The sequence below is a fragment of the Ictalurus punctatus genome, chromosome 14 (genome assembly GCF_001660625.3).
Source record: "Ictalurus punctatus breed USDA103 chromosome 14, Coco_2.0, whole genome shotgun sequence".
NCBI classification, from domain to species: domain Eukaryota; kingdom Metazoa; phylum Chordata; class Actinopteri; order Siluriformes; family Ictaluridae; genus Ictalurus; species Ictalurus punctatus.
In genome coordinates, this window is record NC_030429.2 from 16,735,646 (window position 1) to 16,753,032 (window position 17,387).

General features: G+C 40.8%; 1 protein-coding gene across 5 annotated transcripts in view; it reads right to left on the reverse strand.

The window, feature by feature from the left end:
- scaper (S-phase cyclin A-associated protein in the ER) overlaps positions 1-17,387 on the reverse strand; it is a 93,282-nt gene that overhangs the window by 68,806 nt on the left and 7,089 nt on the right. For all 5 annotated transcript variants that reach the window (XM_053685479.1, XM_047159776.2, XM_047159778.2 and 2 more), the window contains 4 exons: positions 11,677-11,815; positions 8,847-8,923; positions 8,452-8,649; positions 147-247 (listed from right to left, as the gene is read on the reverse strand). In XM_053685479.1, the coding sequence (XP_053541454.1) occupies positions 147-247; positions 8,452-8,649; positions 8,847-8,923; positions 11,677-11,815 (515 nt within the window). The remainder of the gene's footprint in view (positions 1-146; positions 248-8,451; positions 8,650-8,846; positions 8,924-11,676; positions 11,816-17,387) is intronic.

The following is a 17,387-nucleotide window of genomic DNA, read 5'->3' on the forward strand; positions in this document are numbered from 1 at the left end:
TGGTGTTGTGGTAATTTCAGCCATTCAGTTAAAGAGAAACCAATAAACTGGCGGATCCCCTTAAATTACAGCTGTTCCTATTGATCCACTGCAACTGGAACCCTGATGTAAAAGAGTCCCCAATGTGCATAAATAGAACAGATCACCTGTTTTGGGCATCGGTTTTCTCCAGCTTCTCCTGCAGCTGGATCCAGTCAATGAGAGCTTTAAAGTCCCGTACATAGTTGTCCAACATCATCAGAACTTCCTAAAATAAAACAGACACAAGTGAAAGATAACTGATGCTTCAGTTTATTTATGATTAGGAAAAATGTGCTTCATGGTTCAGGAGAAGTAGTGCATCATTACAGTGAGGAAACACAGATTTACTCATTCGTGGTGGTTGACCGATACAGATAGATAACACCCATATTAGGGTTTTTTTGGGGAAGGACAATTGCCAGCAAAAGACCCTGCAGTTTATCGGACCCATCAAAAAGGAAATGTTTTTAAAAACGCCCACATCGTGGAAACCCTAAGTTTCCTAGGTTTACTGAAATAAAAGAGCTGAATAGAATTTATAACCACTGTTAAGGGTTTCAAAATGCACCACTCACTCCCTCATTCCCCAGTCCATAAGGTAGATTTATGGAAACCAAGCTGCAAAAAACAGCCAGTTTTCGATTTCTTGTTTCCTCAACTTCAAAGATACGAATACATTTACATATACCCGCCCGCTCGCTACACAGCGGGGTTAACCGCGCCAGCTCGCTACACAGCGGGGTTAACCGCGCCCGTTCACTGTAGAGCAGGTAAGCTCCAGCCATTTACTTTACAGCAGATTAACGATGCCCATTTGTGCTAAAGTGCAACAGGTATGGGAGTGAAAGAAGTAGTTAAATGCAGCAAGCATTAAACATTTTCAAAAATCAACGAATCCATACTGGCTGAAATACATTCAAATTGTTTAATTACCTTTATTATTAACTTTCCACATTTTAAAGAGGCATTTTTCATGTTTATTTGAAAAAAAAAAAAACACTACATAAACGTAATAGCAGTAATCAAAGTAATAATAATCATCAATGTTTACATTTTGATACACTTATTTTACTTTTGATAAATGTTTCAGTAGTGTTTATGTATACAGTTCAGTAACGCGTTACTCTCACTTCCAAAAAGGGGCTTAATTACAATCAGATATATGCATTTGATCAGTTATCTACCTCACTGCTTTGTCAATGTCAGTATTTACATCAACCACTTAGTGTTTAGTGAGTGTACTGAGCAAGACACATTTTAAACTGTCCCCAAAAAGTTAAAATAAATAAATAAAAATCCACACCACCACCACCAAACGAGACTTTCCACCTCAGCACCCTGTCTCGAGTAAATTTGAGCCCGGCTTGTCGTGGGACAGAAACACAGACCTTTGCAGCTGATCTGAAAGGCCTTTTACTGAAGCCAGTCAGGAGAGACAGGACACAAAGTCACAGCAGAGCCCCAGTGGAGGTCTTGATCTTCAGGCCAACAGAGGGGCTCCAGTAACCCTAAACCTCACCCCACCTCCTCCAGCTCCTACAGACAAACAGGCTCGGGCATCGAAGAAGGGTCACAGTCACTGGAGCACAGTCAAGGAATCACTCCATTCACAGAGGACAAGAGAGGACAAAAGGGAAGGAGAGAAAAAACACCACCTCTCTTTGCTGCCTCGCTGGTCCCCCACAAGAGGTGCAGCTGAAATTACCAATTAGTTTAGCAAGAGAGGGCTGGCAAATCTGATTGAGGCTCTAATCATTTCTAGTTACTGGCGAAGGGAGCGAGGCAGATGACGGCATCTCATTGTCTGCGTGACATTCGATCCGCGGGAGGGAGGGCGACTCTGGGGAATCCCTGAGCCTAAACAAAGCCGTGCAGCAAGAGTTCAGCATGGATTCCTGCCCCAGCATGGATTACTTCAGACCTTCAACCCCGGCCTAGCACAAGAACTTCTGCCAAACCCGTCCTGAAAGACACGACATCTGAGCCAGTGTGGCTGCAAAGCTGAACATTAATCCTCTGAGCCATATAGAGAAACTAGCTAACTTTTACAGACTTTCAGGACTAGCCTAGTGCCGTAAACACAACTGCCAAACACAGACCATCCTGAAAAAAGGATTCTTAATCCAAAACTAAGATTAACTCTAATCCCCAGCTGAGAGTCAGACTAGAAGTGTGAACACAGATGCAGTGCAGGTCAAATGTCCAGAATCACCAGTGAATACATGAGAAGAACTGGCAGGCAGAAGGAGGACAGAGATGCTATGAAACAGACATGTGAGAGATTGATGGGTGGGCTGGAGGGAGGAGTAATTCAGAGGAAAGCTCCATGGCACATTTGGTTAATAGAGGACCGAGGACAGTGAAAGATGTGTGCTGCAGAAGTCAGGGTTGGCACACAGGGTAGCAGTGCTCATGCTTACAGGGAATGATGACTTTGACAAGCTAAGCTTCAAAAGGCTTCATTGGACTAATGCAAATGGACATCATAACCACAGCTGCTTGAACCACCTACTGAAATGGTTGGTATGTTGATAGTATATTTTAGGTGATTCAGTTTAATAATAAATAATTTTTTTTTTTTTTTTTTTTTAAACCCCAACACCACCACCCCAGACACACTCACATTTTTAAGATAATCCTGTTACAAATCAGTTGTCGAACCTCCACACAGCTGAACAGGCTAAGAGGTCTCCTGCCAAGTTTCCTATAGCCTTACCCCTGGTTTAAACTTTTTTGTATTCAAACTGTCCGTACAGGATTTCGCAGTTGTTGTTTTTTTTTTTAGATTGTTGCAGGCAAAAATGCCTGATTTGCTGTGGCTTTTTTTTTCAAAATTTGCGATGCAATTTGCAGAGATGGTGAAAATTGGCAAAATTGCAGTTGCATGAAATTATTTTGTCTTTCACAGTAATATTTGTTGGTAAATGAGACCTTTTTAGCAGTACACGTGTACGATGCGCGTGAAACAAAGAGGGCTTTGCCTGAAGGTGCTGAAAATAGTTTTCCACAAAAATAAAAAAAATAAAACTCAGCAAGTTGTACCACAAATTTTTGAAGAGGGGAAAAAAAAAACAAAAAAAAAAACAAGCATTTTTGGTGACAACAATCACAGAACAACTCCACGAAATCCTGTACGGACTGATAAAAATACTTTGGTGGTGCAGTGGACATCACTGCTGCTTCACGGTTCCAGGTTCTTACCTTGACCATGTGGATTTCCTCAAGGTTCTCTAGTTTCCTCCTGAAAACATGCTAGTAGGTGGATTAACTACTCTAAATTGCCCGTCGGTATGGATGAGCATGTGAATGTGTGTGCACGGTGCCCTGCAATGGACTGGCATCCCATCCAGGGTGTATTCCCACCTCGCGTACAGCATTCCCGAGATAAGCCCTTGACTCTCGGATCCAAGTGAATGAATAATGTAACACTGAACAAGTAGAACTCGACAACAATGGTGTCGAAAGAGATGCCTTGGCTGGCACCAACTGTAACTATTTCAGACATCTGACCTTGCTGTGACCTTGACCCTGGTTAGATCAACTTCAAAATCTAAATCACTTCATCTCCTGGTTACAAGGATAATTCCATACAAATCCTTTAAACATTCAACCACTTGTTCTTAAGATATCACACTAAGTAGAATCTCAAAGCAAAAGCATAATTCCCACCATCTAGTGGTGGAGAAAATAAATAAATAAATAAATAAATAAGGATTTAAAAACGGTACTGTGCTGTTTCAGTGCTTTTTCAGTGCCTTATACAATTAACAATATTGAAATTGTAAATAGCAGCATTACTTTAGTTATATACTAAAGTTGTATGATAGAGTACAATTCACAAAACTAAATATTTTCCCACAATTTCCAGCCAGCTATAGTACAAAATGTAAACATATTTAAAATATCAGTGGTTTGAACACAGGACTATACTGTAGAAACTGAAGATTTATTACATTACAGAATCTTCTTATATACAATACGCATAGTCGTGAATGCCCTCTTTCTCCCTCCCTCCCTCTCACACACACACACACACACACACACACACACACACACACACACAAAGGAGCCAGGTCATAGGCAGTGGTGGTATAAATCAGGGCTTGGGATTGAAGAAGGCCTGATAAGAAGTAATTAGGTGTGGGGCTGCAGGTTAAAGATGTGGGCGTTATTAGAATAAGAGGATAAATCATCTTGCTGGAGCAATCAAGCCAGTAAAAGAGCAAAAGAATACAGCACTGGCTCAATGCCCTCTGCTGCATCAACAATGTCTACTGAAACTCACTGGAGAGCCAGGAGGATTAACTAACTGTACTAGCACTGCTTTAAAATAGAGGACTGGGACATCAGGGGGATAAAAATATCATGAGGTGATAACACAATACTGCATATAAACAGACTGGGGTAGGTTGTATATCATCAGTAACAATCGTACATCAATATACACTCACTGGCCTCTTTAAAAGGAGCACCTATACACCTGTTCATTCATGCAATTATCCAATCAGCCAATCATAATGCAGCAGTGAATGCTTTTTTTTTTTTTTTTTTTAAATAATAAGAAAATTCACACAGATGCAGGTCAGGAGCCTCAGTTAGTGCTCACATCAAACATAAGAATGAGGGGGGGAATGTAATCTCCAAGACTATGGCTAAGGCATGGTGGTTGGGGCCAGACAGGCTATTTTTATATATTTTTTTGGATTTCCTGGGATTATGCGGAATGTTGTGAAAAACAAAAAACATCCAGGATTGCTACAGTAACTCAAGTATCCACAGTACAATCACGGTAAGCAGAAAATCATCTCTCAACACACAACTGTTGGCTCACATTCATGTTCTTGACAGACAGGACTGAAACCCGATATGGTCTGCTGCTGTTGTAGCCTATCCGCCTCAAGGTGAGAGGTGTTGTGCATTCCACGAGGCTTATAAAGTGTTATAAAGTAGCCTAAATAGAACATTTCCACAAATAGCAAGAAAGTAAGCAAATGGTAAGCTTTTATTGAAGTTTGTCTATATGTGTGGCATCAGTAACAAACAGTACTGCTAGCCAGTAATAACAGTACTTAATCCCAATATCATTCATTCTTGTTGGCAGAAGTTTTGAGTATGTACCAAAAATCACACAAAAGGAACTTTTGGTGGTGAAGGAGCATGTTTCCAGTTTTCTAGTAGCAAGATTTCCCCATCACTGGAACTAAACGATAGTTTGCCAAGGCTGGTGTGAACCTCAAATGGCCTGCACAGAGCCGAGTGTGTGTGTGTGTGTGGGGGGAATCCATGTGGAATCCATACTCATGCCCAAACAAAACACACAGGGCTATGATGGTCAGGTGTCCACATACTTTTGGCCATAGTGCATTTCTCAAAATGTAAACAAATTAGCAGTATAGTTTCAAGCACTGCAGTTACCAATGATCCTATAAATGCATCCCACAATGGAGACTTGAGTCTAGTCCCAAAGTGCACGACTAGACACAACTAGATGCCCTGTAAACCTTTCTAACAAAAGCAGTGCACCTCTTAATTGTATCTGTTCAGGACACATCATCTGTTCATTCTGAATAATGTATATGTATTGAGTTACATCCCTAAACTTCACTATATTACCCAACCAGGAACTGCAAACCTGCACACAGTCCATCTTACCACTGGCTAGACAATTCACTCATCGAGAGGTTGACATTCGAGTTACTGTGCTGCAGCTGTACTGAAGTCAACGTCCAACAGGAATATGAAATCTGTGTTTATACGTAGTATACATGCAAGTGCAGAGGCGAAAGGACCTCTGTAAGCCTGCTCGGTCCTTATTCTGCATTTACTAGACTCACAGTACACACTGAGGAGTGTGAACAGTAGAGCGGGTGCACCCGGGAAAGTTCTGTGTGGACGACAGACACAGAGCTAATGTTAATGAGCAGCCCACAAGGGGTCAACACTCACCACCAGTCCTCATCTGAACCATACTCACCATGATTCGAGATTATACGCCAATCTAGAACTCGGAGCACAGAGGAATAGGCAGCAGGAACACTAATCATGCACTACAGCACTGTGTACCAGCCAGAGTAAACACATGGCATGCTGTGTGGAGGCATGGCCATGCCAGTACACACCGCACTATATTAGCTGGCTCAATGTGCAGCTGCCGCAGGGTAACATGGGCCTGGCGAGACAACCAAAGCACTGTAGGAATGTTTGTGTGGCTGACTGGTGTGTGTTAGCTTAGGTAACAGCAGTACATGTTCCCACTTTTGCCCCTACTTCTGTAAGGCCAAAGTAAGAACAACGCAAGGGCTCCCTGTTCTGTTTAAAACAGTGTTATCAGACGTCATCTGATAGACCCCTCACTCCGAGGCTCTGGGCTTGCTCTCTCTACACACACACACACACACACACACACAAACACACAGAAATGGGGGAGGAGTAGGGGGAACTTTGTTTACACACCGTCATCAATCTGCACTCCCTCCAGGAAGGCCCTAGAGAGCAGCCAGTGATAATTCTCTCACCAGCGCACCTTCAAAGCCCTCTCTGACACAAACCAGAAAACAAAAGGAATGTTGAAAGGAGGAGGGAATCTCGACAAAACTCCAGCTGGCTCAGCCCTTCATTTCCCTCTACTGGTCACAGAGTGAAACAACTGCTGTGCCATACTTGCTCTTGGATTTCATAGCCAAGTCCTACTGGGTCTGAAAAGGGTTATTCCCATCAAGACATTTACTCTCAGAGCCATTCCAGTATCTGACATCATTTCCTCCGTGACCATGGGGAAGTAGTAAATCTGATTGACTGTTGACTGCCAAAGCCCAATCCACATTCCTGAAGAGTAGAGACAGGGTTATCAGGAATCTTTATTGAGAGGTCAGCCAGACTTTCCTCTCCGTGACCCAACACTGGGCAGAAAAAAAACATGAAAATGCCAAAGAAATTAGGCAGCACTCCCTTCTTGGCGGATTAGCTTTGGCAGGGCCGTGCAAAACTTTCTCAAGGAATATTTCTTACAGCCCTGGGTTATCTTCGGGTCAGTGACAAGTTTTTGGCTGGTCAAGTTTTAAGGAATTTTTTTTTTTCAAATATGACTGAATTATAATGAAATAGGTATTTTCTGATATGTGGTATTTAAGCACATGTGAATCAAACCCTGGTGAGTTTACCATCTTGGTTTTGGTGTTTGTTTGTGAGAGTGTGACCAAAACTACTGGTCTGGGGCTGCTTGCAGGAAACACTCACGGTCCACTTCCAAGTGAAACAGCACAGTTTGACTGCAGCACAAACATCATTCAACTTGACGCAAATACAGGAAGTAAATCAAACCTGAGGCGTTTTCTTGTTGGTTTTTTGGTTTTGTTTTTGTGGGCTGCTTGAGTACAAGCTGGAGTACTGCAGAAACATTCTGGATGTGTAGGCTTAAGAACATGATCAGATAAATGCTGGATACCCTTCACAAAAATATTACTGAAATAATAACACAAATAAACATTTACTCGTTTCCTTATCATCGCCTCCATCTCATCGCACAGTGTGTAAACGCGTGTTGTTTACCTTTTCTGCTGGCATCGTTTCTGACCAATGATTGAACAATTTTTGCGAGCACATTTCCAGTCCTGCTTCTTCTCAAATGACTCACACCAAACGTCCCTTGTTTTTCTAGACCAAATAGAAAACTAGGCAAAAGTACAAATTTCCCTCTGATCCAAAGCAGCGAACGGATGAATAGATAAGAAAGTGATCTATAATCATAATCTGGTTGGAGCTCATCAAATGGAGGCTACATTCTGCCACTGAGGATGACACCAAGCAGTGCAGCCTGGAGATTGCTGAGAATGGTACCGCTTGAAGTACCATGAAAATGGGTTTGGACCTCAATTTCACATGGACATTCTAGCTGTGGTTGCAGGAACTACGGTTGCTGCTATGGCATTAGGACTGCAATATTACCACATACAGTTTTGCATTCAAGTCTCCTTTAGAGAACCAGTGGACTAGTTCAACAAAACAGACTTCATATGAAAACTATAATGAACTTTCCTTTACTTTCACACTATCCATTATTACCCAGATGAGGACGGGTTCCCTTCTGAGTCTGGTTCCTCTCAAGGTTTCTTCTTCATATCATCTTAGGGAGTTTTTCCTTGCCACCGTCACCATCGGCTTGCTCATTAGGGATAAATTCACACACTTAAAATCTGTATCCTGTGTTTTATATGTTTCTGTAAAGCTGCTTTGAGACAATGTCCATTGTTAAAAGTGCTACACAAATAAAACTGAATTGAATTGCTTATTGAAATGTGTCTGTAAAGATTTTTCAGTCAGATACCTCACTCAATGTCTATTCTAGCCGGTGTGCCTGGATTTGACAATTCACCACTCACTGAAAGGTTACCATATGAAACGTTTGTGGCAAAAAGGTCATAAGGCTCCTACCTTACACTCCACAACGCTCTGGTCCGATTCACACGTGACGTAGATCTCATCGACAGCCCGGCGCAAGTTATCGAAGAGGAAGGCCCAGTAACGGGCCCTCAGATCTACTTTACGTGGCTGCCTGGCTTTAGTGGGGCTCTTATCGGCTCCTTTCTCCAGCATGGGTCCTGCTGCAGCTTTGCAGTCCAGACCCACGGGCTAAACCAACACACACACACACACACACACACACACACAGCAACTTTTACTATTACTTTACCAAGACTAACCACAGAAAAAAACCTTATAAATTGTAAAAAAGGCTAGCCTCATTTGAAAGCAAAGCTGGTCTTTGCTTCCCTCTAGTGGTGAACAGGCATACATTACACATGAAGCCTATGTACAAGTAATCCTACCTGTTTTTTGTTCCTATGTGGTCCAGAGTTGATTCGCTGAGCTCGGGCATTGCTGCTATTGTGAGCCTTAGACTTTCCTGTAAATATTAAGAAAATTGCATGAGTTAAGCATAAAAATCAGCTTTTTTTTTTGGTCATGACTCAAATTTTTGCTTTAGGGAACTGCACAGGGCGAAAAGCGTGTCTATATTTGCATAAAATTCTGGTGTTTACCAAAGCAAATGCTTCAAGAGGACATTCATAACCTAAACTGTGAAAATAGACCACTGGGATTTTTGACCGTGGGGCAAACTGCAATGAAAATACTGACTGCAATGAAAGACTTCTTCATCCAGACCCTCTTTAACACGGAATTACGTATTTTGTTGACCTTTGTTGCTCGTGATCCAGCAGCAAGTTAACTAACTGATGTTGGTGACGTGATTGATAACTTTATTGTTCATTATGCATTTACCTTCTACAGCAAACTGTATGGTCAATATTATAGATTTAATAGAACTAACTGTGTGTATGTTTATTAATCTAAAGCAAATCTATCCATCCATGTTCTGTACTGCTTATCCTACACAGGGTCATGAGGAGCCTGAAGCATATCCCAGGGGACTTGGGGCACACCCAAGACAGGGTGCCACCCCATTTTCAGGGAGGGCATATCACTGTCAGCTCCAATTCAGAGGCACTTTGCATGAAAGTGTCCACAAATGAATAAATATGCACATAACCTGAACCTAACCAGCATTTAATCTTCACTGGAAACTTGAGTAGGAGGTCCATATGAAAAGGATGAAGGAGTACACAGCACGGAGAGAGCTTGAGAATGTTTGCAGGCATTAAAAGAGTGAAGGATCATTATGGAATATAATTTACCATATGCAGTAGTTACACAGTCAGTGGGAATGATTAGCCATATCTAAACATATCCAACTATTTTTAATGAGCAAGATAAGAACATCAGAACCACAATCCACTGGGCTGTCAAGAGTGAAAATGACTAATAATGCAGAGATCAAGGATGTACATCAGGAGTGCATCAATGTGACAAGGAAGTAATCTGGATCTCAAGAGGATGACTTCAAAACATTCTCTGATCTAGTAGGAGCTTCTAACACACGAGCGTCATCACTGCTCTCAGTTCATGCACTGATGTTCGTCAGAATACATATAAAAAACATAAAAAAATTTTAAAAGGCCGTTGCACACTGAATTAAGTGATAAAAGCTCCCTATGAAGACAATTCAGAAAAGACAGAGTGAATCTGGGGGAGGCTGCACACACACACACACACACACACACACACACACACACACACACACTATCTGGTGGGGGGCGTGAGGGAGTAGAGACATGCAAACAATGACCATCTATAGCACCAGGTAAGTTAACATTCAGTAATAATATTACATAAAACTTGAAGATAATCTCAGAATACACTATACACCATCACTGACCACTTTATTACGAATGTCTGTATATTTCTGCAAGTATTCAAATCAGCCAATCATGTGGCATCAGAGCACTGTATACTTGTGCAGATACAGGTCAAGAGCTTCAGGTAATGCTCACATCACACAGCAGAATGGGGAAGAAAAAAAAACGTGGTCTAAGTGAGTTTGACCATAGCAACAGACGGGTTGGTTTAAGTATACCTGAACAACAGTATATATTCTTACGAGAAACAAATAACATCCGGTGAGCAGCGGAAAGGAAGGTTACAGTAACATATTTTCAACCATGGTGAACAGAGAAGCATCACAGAACGCACAAAACGTCGAACCTTGAGGTAGACAGGCTACAACAGCAGAAGTCCACATCAGGTTCTACTCCTGTCAGTCAAATACATTAATCTGAGGCTACAGTGGGCACATGATCTCCAATAACAGACAGCTGAAGCTTGTAAAAAGACCAGGCGACAGTGTTCATCCATTCACATCTTCAACCATCACTTCAATGTCACAGAGATTACATTTCCCCCCATTTTGATTTCTGATGTAAACATTAACTGAAGCCCTTGACTAGTATTTGCATGATTTTATGCATTGTGCTGCTGTCACATGATTTGCTGATTGAATATCTACATGAATTTAAAGGTGTTCCTGTAAAGAAAAAAATGGGCCAGTGAGTGTATAGTAGAAAATAGTGCATATAATCAGTCTGTAGAGGATTTCATGGTGCTTATTTGTGATTGTCTGATTTTGCTACTGCAGTTTTTAAATTTTGTGATGCAAATTGCAAATTATTATTTTTTTGGCAGAAAACTACTAGAACTGGCAAAACTGAAACTGCACAAAATTGTTTTGCACGGCCTTTAACAGTGATGTTTGTTGGTAAATTAGACATTGTTAGCTGTATTCATGTTTGACACAATGACGGCTTTGGCTGAATGCGCGTTCTGATGACGTCTCATGACGCGGCTCGGCCCAAATTTCAAGCACCTCAGAATATTGCGCAGTTCCCTTGTTTTTGCGTTAATTTCGGCAATTGCAAAATCCTGGATGGACTGAAATAATGCAACAGTGAGAAAAAGAGTAGTTTAAACACATAAAACACAAATAAATTAAATAATGGGATTAAAGACATAAATGAACCATTTAACACGACAAAGGAAGAAGAATAAAGCAATGAGCATAAAAGATGAATTTCACCATCCTGTCAGCTACGTATTACAGTCACGATGGTGTGGGGCAGTGTTGATGGTAGTAATATTCTCTGTAATTTACAGTATATTTGCTTTGAAACGCAGTCTATAGCAGCGCGAGCTGAGCGGGTAACCTGCGTTGTTATTCTGTAAAAGTGGGAATGTGTATTTCATGCGTTTTGCTTGAGAATATACCGTTTGTGTGCGTGTATTTGCTCTCCTCTTCCTTGTCCTCTAGAGGCACACTCCAGGCTATGAGGTTGCGAGCAGCGCGTCCCTCCTCTGCTACGATCTTCCTCACCTTGTCATGGCTGTTGGAGCGCTGGAAGGAGGCCTACAAAGCAGCAACATGTAAACCGAAGAGTTAGCAATAACATTCAGAGATCTGTTCAAATCTCATATCCTGAAACGTAAAAGTTACAGTGAGGTCTTATCCCAGACCAGCCTGCAGCATGCTAACCATTTTTTCCTTTACTAGAACATTACATGTACTCATTATCTACAGTTAGAAAACAGGTACTGCTAGTAGCACAATTAAAAAGTCTGTGTCATGTAAAACCATTTCTGCTCGGTTTTCTGCCGGTGATATGATAGCTAAGGAGGCACGGTTTCACCGTTGTGATATACTCATGATGAACTGGTGCACTGCTGACTTTTTCAAAATGTCCATTAAAATGCTTTTGTGTCTGTGTGTTCTTTTTACTCAACAGTATTTTTGATTTTATTTAAGCTTGTGAGCCAATTAAACTCCTTAAACAACACTGAGCTATTAATCAATCCATCCATTTTCCATACTGCTTATCCTACACAGGGTCACGGGAAGCCTATCCCAGGGAACTCGGGGCACAAGTCGGAGAACACTTTGGATGGGGTGCCAACACATCGCAAGGCACAATCTCACACACAACACCAATTTGGAAAAGCCAGTCAGCCTACAGCTGATGCACATGTCATTGGACTGGGGAGGAAACCAGAATACCTGGAGCACAGGGAGAACATGCAATCTCCATGGACACAGAGCGAAGGTGGGAATCGAACCCCCAACCCCGTAGGTACAAGACAAACCTGTGAACCACTAAGCTACCATGCCACCTGTGACCTATTAATACCTAAAGGAAAAAAACAAGAATTTCCTACAATTAAGTATTGGTCATCTTTTATGGCTATACAAACCAAATGTTTAATGTAACAAGCATGTCAAGTTACAAACAGTCCAAAACTATTGTACATATGCACATTAAATATGTTAATTTGATACGTTAAAATGACATTAACTATGCATGTTTTTGGACTGGGGAGGAAACCCCCGAAGCACGGGGAGAACATGCAAACTCTGCGCACACAGGGCGGAGGTGGGATTCAAACCCCCACCCCGGAGGTACAAGTTAAACCAGAGGATTATACTAATGCACTTGTTCGAATACGTTATAGTTTCTATAGCAACAGCTCATTCACAGGGACTTGTGGACGCTCCACATAAAGCAACGCTGCTAATAAACAGCTTTTAACAAATGTGCTGTAATGTAATAGAGAATTATAATCATTGATATGGTGAACATTTCTGTAGGGAGAGGATTTCCTTAACATTTAGAGTCTCCAGTGTCATTAAGTTTTCCCCCCACAATGCATTCTTCAAGACAGAGGAGTTTGCGCTTTGTGGTTTCTTTTTAACATGACAAGCTGTTATAATGCAAGTGATAAAAAGAACTAATTTGTCTCGCCAATGTTACACAACATTAAATACCATTATAAAATGTTGCCTCATTCTTTAATCAAATAAAAAATAGGATTTGTTGGCAAATTGCCGTGGTATAACAGGAATAAAATATTTCGGATAAAAATGAAAATATACTTTTTTTTTTTTTAAATTGTAAAAATATCTTCGCACAATACTTAGACAGTCCGTATCTGATTTCATGGAGTTTTTTTGTGTGATTGTTGCAGCCAAAATTGCTCGATTTTGCTGCAGCTTTTTTCAAAATTTGTGATGCAATTTGCAGAGATTTTTTTTCCTTTTGGACGAAAACTACATGAATTGGTGAAACTGCAGTTGCACAAAATTGTTTTGCACGCTCTTTCACAGTGATGTTTGTTGGTAAATGAGACCTTTTAGCTCTACTCGTGTTGGACGCACGTGAATCAGAGAGAGATTTGACGGAATGAGTGTTGTGATGACGTCACATGACGTGTCTGGTCCTAAATCTGCAGAAAATCTGAAGTAATTTTGAAAAACTTCAAGCACCTCAGAATATTGCTGAATTTTTTTGACTTGATTTCTGCGATCGCAGCATCCTGGAAGGACTGAATAATGTAGTGACGATGTATATTAATTGAGCGACTTCACTAGACGCTGAATGAAACGTCACGAGTGTAACTCATGGTGTAACTTACCTGGACACAAACATCACAGACTGTCAAAACTCTTGATCCGCCGTGTTAAATGATCATCGAAGGAGATCTGCAAGTACTCCCTGTGATGCACATCATGCCTGAATGTGGGGTTCAGTGGGAAATTCAAAGATTGGGAACGCGGCAGTGGGAAAGCTGTTTCGAGTGTAACGTACCCAAAACAGGACACGATAAAACTACACTTTAAACTGTAAAACACTGATTTTATCTATAATCTTAAGTTCTGGTAATTTTGTTGTCTTTTTTTAAATACCATAAATTTTGCTTGACTGACTGACAGAGAAATATTGTTACTAATGGAAACCTTGTTTTAATTAACACAGTTGAACGTAACCCCTGCAGACACCGACAGTTACAGTCACAACGATTTGAAAAGACCTCACACTTAAAACAGGCCGTGACCCTGAACAACCATTTCTACAGATAACTAGAGACTCTGTACTAAAATAGGAACACTTATTACAAGAAAGGGTAGGAATTAGAGCAAAAAATAACTATTAGGTAAGGTAAGGAATGGCACAAATTCTGACACTAATTAATGTGGAGAATTTAGCAAGACTTTTTTTCCCTTTTTCTTTCTTTTTTTTTTTTTTAAAACACAGTAGTTAGAAATGGGATGCCGTTGAAATGATCTTAATTATCTTATGTATATCTCAAGGTGTAACAGCTTACATTAACCATATTTAAGAATACTCACTGCAATGTTAAATTGGTGTAAAATTTTATTACCAATGATTTATATACAGAGGGACACGGTGGCTTAGAGGTTGGAACGTTTGCCTCGCACATGCAAGCTTGGGGGCTCGATTCCCACCTCGAGTTTGCATGTTCTCCCTGTGCTTCAGGAGTTTCTGGGTACTCTGGTTTCCTCCCCCAGTTCAAAGACATGCACTGTAGCCTGCGTGGCATTACCAAAATGTCAATGTAGTAGTTTCCATGAAAGGGTGTGTGAGTGATTGTGCGCTGTGATGGGTTGGCTCCCTGTCCAGGGTGTCCCCCAAGTTCCCAGAGTTGGGCTCCATCCTCTCTGTGATACTGTGCAGGATAGGCAGTACAGAAAATGGATGGATGGATCTATACACATTTGAATGGGTGCAGTTTTCATGGAGTGACCCCTTACTTAACCCTCAATCATCTAAGTATAATCCGATCTGCAAAATCTCCATTCTTACATCGCATCTAGTGCTTCCTGTTGGAAACACTGCTCAGAGATGCAAAGCATCACAATGTACTAACCATCTCAATGATGTAAACATTGGTGAAGTATACTATACCACACTTCAATAGGTGACTAACACACTCAGATGAGGTAGTGTTTAATACATGCAGTCCGGCTGATGATCACTGAATTAAATAGAACAGTGAACACTGAATGCCAGTGAAGTGCTCAGCTCAGAACACTTCATTTCAGCTAGCATGTGTGTGTGGGTGGGTGGCTTTCTATGAGCTCTGCACAGGGCATGGGAGATACCAGAGTGTTTTCCGTTTCACAATAACACCTACAAATAGAAAGCACTCATAACAGAGTCTGTCAGGAACATCTCACACTCACGCTTTGGACGAGGACATTTTTGCATGTTTCATGCATTACAAACACTTTAATTAGGGAGAAATCTTCTCAGCACTGGTTGTATAACAGGCAGAGTGTGTGCTTTAAAATTACACAATCAATCTACTTGACACCTTTTCTGTCTGACAATGCAAGGGTTTCAGTTCCATTCGTACACTCCTCTCTCCGTCACTCTCCTCTTCATATCCTCTCTCTTTAACATCATCTCTCAGTATGGGTCAGAAATCCATGAACACATGACAAAAGCCAGTCTGTTTTGCACTCCATAAGCATGAAGAGACATTTTGAGAAGCCAGTCGTTTTGTTAATGGTTCTTTTAGTATTCAGCATCAGTAATTCAATCCACTAACTGCAATGCTGGCAAAGCAAAGCAGTCATTTAAAACATTACATTACAGTGGTGCATGAAAGTAGAATTTTCTATATTTCTGCATAAATATGACATAAAACATCAGATTTTCACACAAGTATTAAAGGTACATAAAGAGAACCAAATTAAAGAAATGAGACAAAAAATATTATATTTAGTCATTTATATATTGAGTATAATGATCCGATAGAATATATCTGTGAGTTGAAAATGTATGTGAACATTTTTCAGTTTTGATTTCAGTATCTGATGTGACCCCCTTGTGCAGCATCAACTGCAACTAAACGTTTCCGGTAACTGTTGCAGTCCTGCACATCGGCTTGGAGGAACTTTATCCCATTCCTCAGTACAAAACAGCTTCAACTCTGGGATGTTGGTGGGTTTCCTCACATGAACTGCTTGCGTCAGGTTCTTCCACAACATTTCTATTGAATTAAGGTCAGGAATTTAATTTGGCCAATACAAAACATTAACTTTATTCTTCTTTAATCATTATTGGTAGAACGACTTGTGTGTTTAGGATCGTTGTCTTGCTGAATGACCCACTTTCTCTTGAGATTCAGTTCACGGACAGATATCCTGAATTTGCTGGTGTATTTCAGAATTCTTTGTTCCCTCAATGATGGCAAGCCATCCAGGCCCAGATGCAGCAAAACAGGCCAAAACCATGACACTACCACCACCATGTTTCACAGATAAGGTTCTGCTGGAATGCAGTGTTTTCCTTTCCCCATTCTCATTTAAACCAGAGAGGTTTTTTTTGGTCTCACCCATCCACAAAACATTTTCCAATAGCCTTCTGGCTTGTCCATGAAATCTTTACCAAACTGCAGACAGGCAGCAATGTTCTTTTTGGAGAGCGGCAGCTTTCTCCTTGCAACCCTGCCATGCACACCATTGATGTTCAGTGTTCTCCTGATGGTGGACTCATCAACATTAATATTAGCCAATGTGAGAGAGACCTTTAGTTACTTAGATGTTACCCTGTGGTCCTTTGTGACCTCGTGGACTATTACATGTCTTTCTCTTGGAGTGATCTTTGTTATTTGACCACTTCTAGGGAAAGTAACAATGGTCTTGAATCTCCTCCATTTGTACAGAATCTGTCTGACTGTGAAGTTGTGGAGTCCAAACTCTTTAGAGACGATTTTGTAACCTTTTAAAGCCTGATGAGCATCAACAACTCTTTTTCTGAGGTCCTCAAAAATCTCCTTTGTTCATGCCATGAAACACTTCCACAAACACGTGTTGTGAAGATCAGACTTTGATAGATCTCCGTTCTTTAAATAAAACAGAGCACTCACTCACACCTAATTGCCATCCCATTGACTAAAATGACCTGACTAATTTCACCTTCAAATTAACTGCTAATCCTAGAGGTTCACACACTTTTGTCACTAACAGATATGTAATAATGGATCATTTTCATTAATAAATAAAATTACCAAGTAAAATATTTTTCTCTCATTTGTTTAATTGGGTTCTTTTTGTCTACTCTTAGGACTCGTGTGAAAATCTGATGTTGTTTTTGGTCATATTTATGCAGATATATAGAAAC